Raw genomic sequence first — 916 nt, 5'->3', positions numbered from 1 at the left:
CCCATCACCACCCCGTCCACCCAACACTCCCAACACCCCATCAGATCATAGCAGCAATCAGACTCACAACTGCCCCGGAAAATGGAGATTATGTTACAGCGATTCACTGATAGCGATCAGAGACAGATGTCATTTCTGGACACACCATGTGACGTCAGGGGTCAGGAGTCAGGGGTCAGGGGTCATCCTCACTCACTTTGCTTTCCTACGTAGAACCTTCTGTGACTCCGGGTAATGGGTGAGGATGTCACTCAGATCCTTCTTATCCAGGATGAAGAGGTTGGTGAAGCCGTGCGCCACCACATTGGCAGTACGCCGGTTTCCTCCGCCCACTGCCAGCAGACTGCGAAAGAAGAAAACGCTCAGCGCACCTTGCTACAGGAGGACAGGAAGAGGTCAGTCAGGTAGGGGAGTACAGGAAGAGGTCAGTCAGGTATGTGGGGGGTACAGGAGGAGGACAGTCACGTATGGTGTCAGTCAGGTATGGGGGGAGTACAGGAAGAGGTCAGTCAGGTATGGGGGGAGTACAGGAAGAGGTCAGTCAGGTATGGGGGGAGTACAGGAAGAGGTCAGTCAGGTATGGGGGGAGTACAGGAAGAGGTCAGTCAGGTATGGGGGGAGTACAGGAAGAGGTCAGTCAGGTATGGGGGGAGTACAGGAAGAGGTCAGTCAGGTATGGGGGGAGTACAGGAAGAGGTCAGTCAGGTATCTCTGGGTTTCGGTGTCTCACCTGATTTCTCCAAAGACAGATCCGGCTTTCAGACTGACCAGAACCGTCTGTCCCTCCGGCCCCCCGAGGACCTGAACCTCTCCGGCTTTGATGATGTACATTTCTCTCCCAATCTCCCCCTGCAGGAAACATTCCCCAAACATGAGTGTCCCCTCCACCTGTGTCCCCTCCACCTGTGTCCCCTCC

At 55.1% G+C, this 916-nt stretch overlaps 1 protein-coding gene across 1 annotated transcript; it reads right to left on the bottom strand.

The window, feature by feature from the left end:
- Positions 1-161: 161 nt before the first annotated feature.
- LOC108804266 (cyclic nucleotide-gated cation channel beta-1-like) lies at positions 162-868 on the bottom strand. The gene is made up of 2 exons (XM_018576006.1): positions 731-868; positions 162-343 (listed from the first exon to the last, which is right to left on the bottom strand). The coding sequence occupies exons 1-2, from the start codon at positions 829-831 to the stop codon at positions 193-195; spliced, it is 252 nt and encodes an 83-aa protein (XP_018431508.1). The 5' UTR covers positions 832-868; the 3' UTR covers positions 162-192.
- Between the last annotated feature and the right edge of the window lie 48 nt (positions 869-916).

This window comes from Nanorana parkeri, unplaced genomic scaffold, assembly GCF_000935625.1.
Source record: "Nanorana parkeri isolate BGI_ZX_2015 unplaced genomic scaffold, ASM93562v1 scaffold8730, whole genome shotgun sequence".
Lineage (NCBI taxonomy): Eukaryota > Metazoa > Chordata > Amphibia > Anura > Dicroglossidae > Nanorana > Nanorana parkeri.
This window is presented reverse-complemented; position numbering and strand designations above follow the sequence as displayed.

What these genes read in the sequence shown, in the direction of transcription:
- LOC108804266 (XM_018576006.1), bottom strand. Translation starts at nt 831, where the DNA reads ATGTACATCATCAAAGCCGGAGAGGTTCAGGTCCTCGGGGGGCCGGAG. An exon ending in TCTGTCTTTGGAGAAATCAG is followed by an intron (nt 344 to 730) that starts GTGAGACACCGA and finishes CTTCTTTCGCAG; the next exon opens with TCTGCTGGCAGTGGGCGGAG.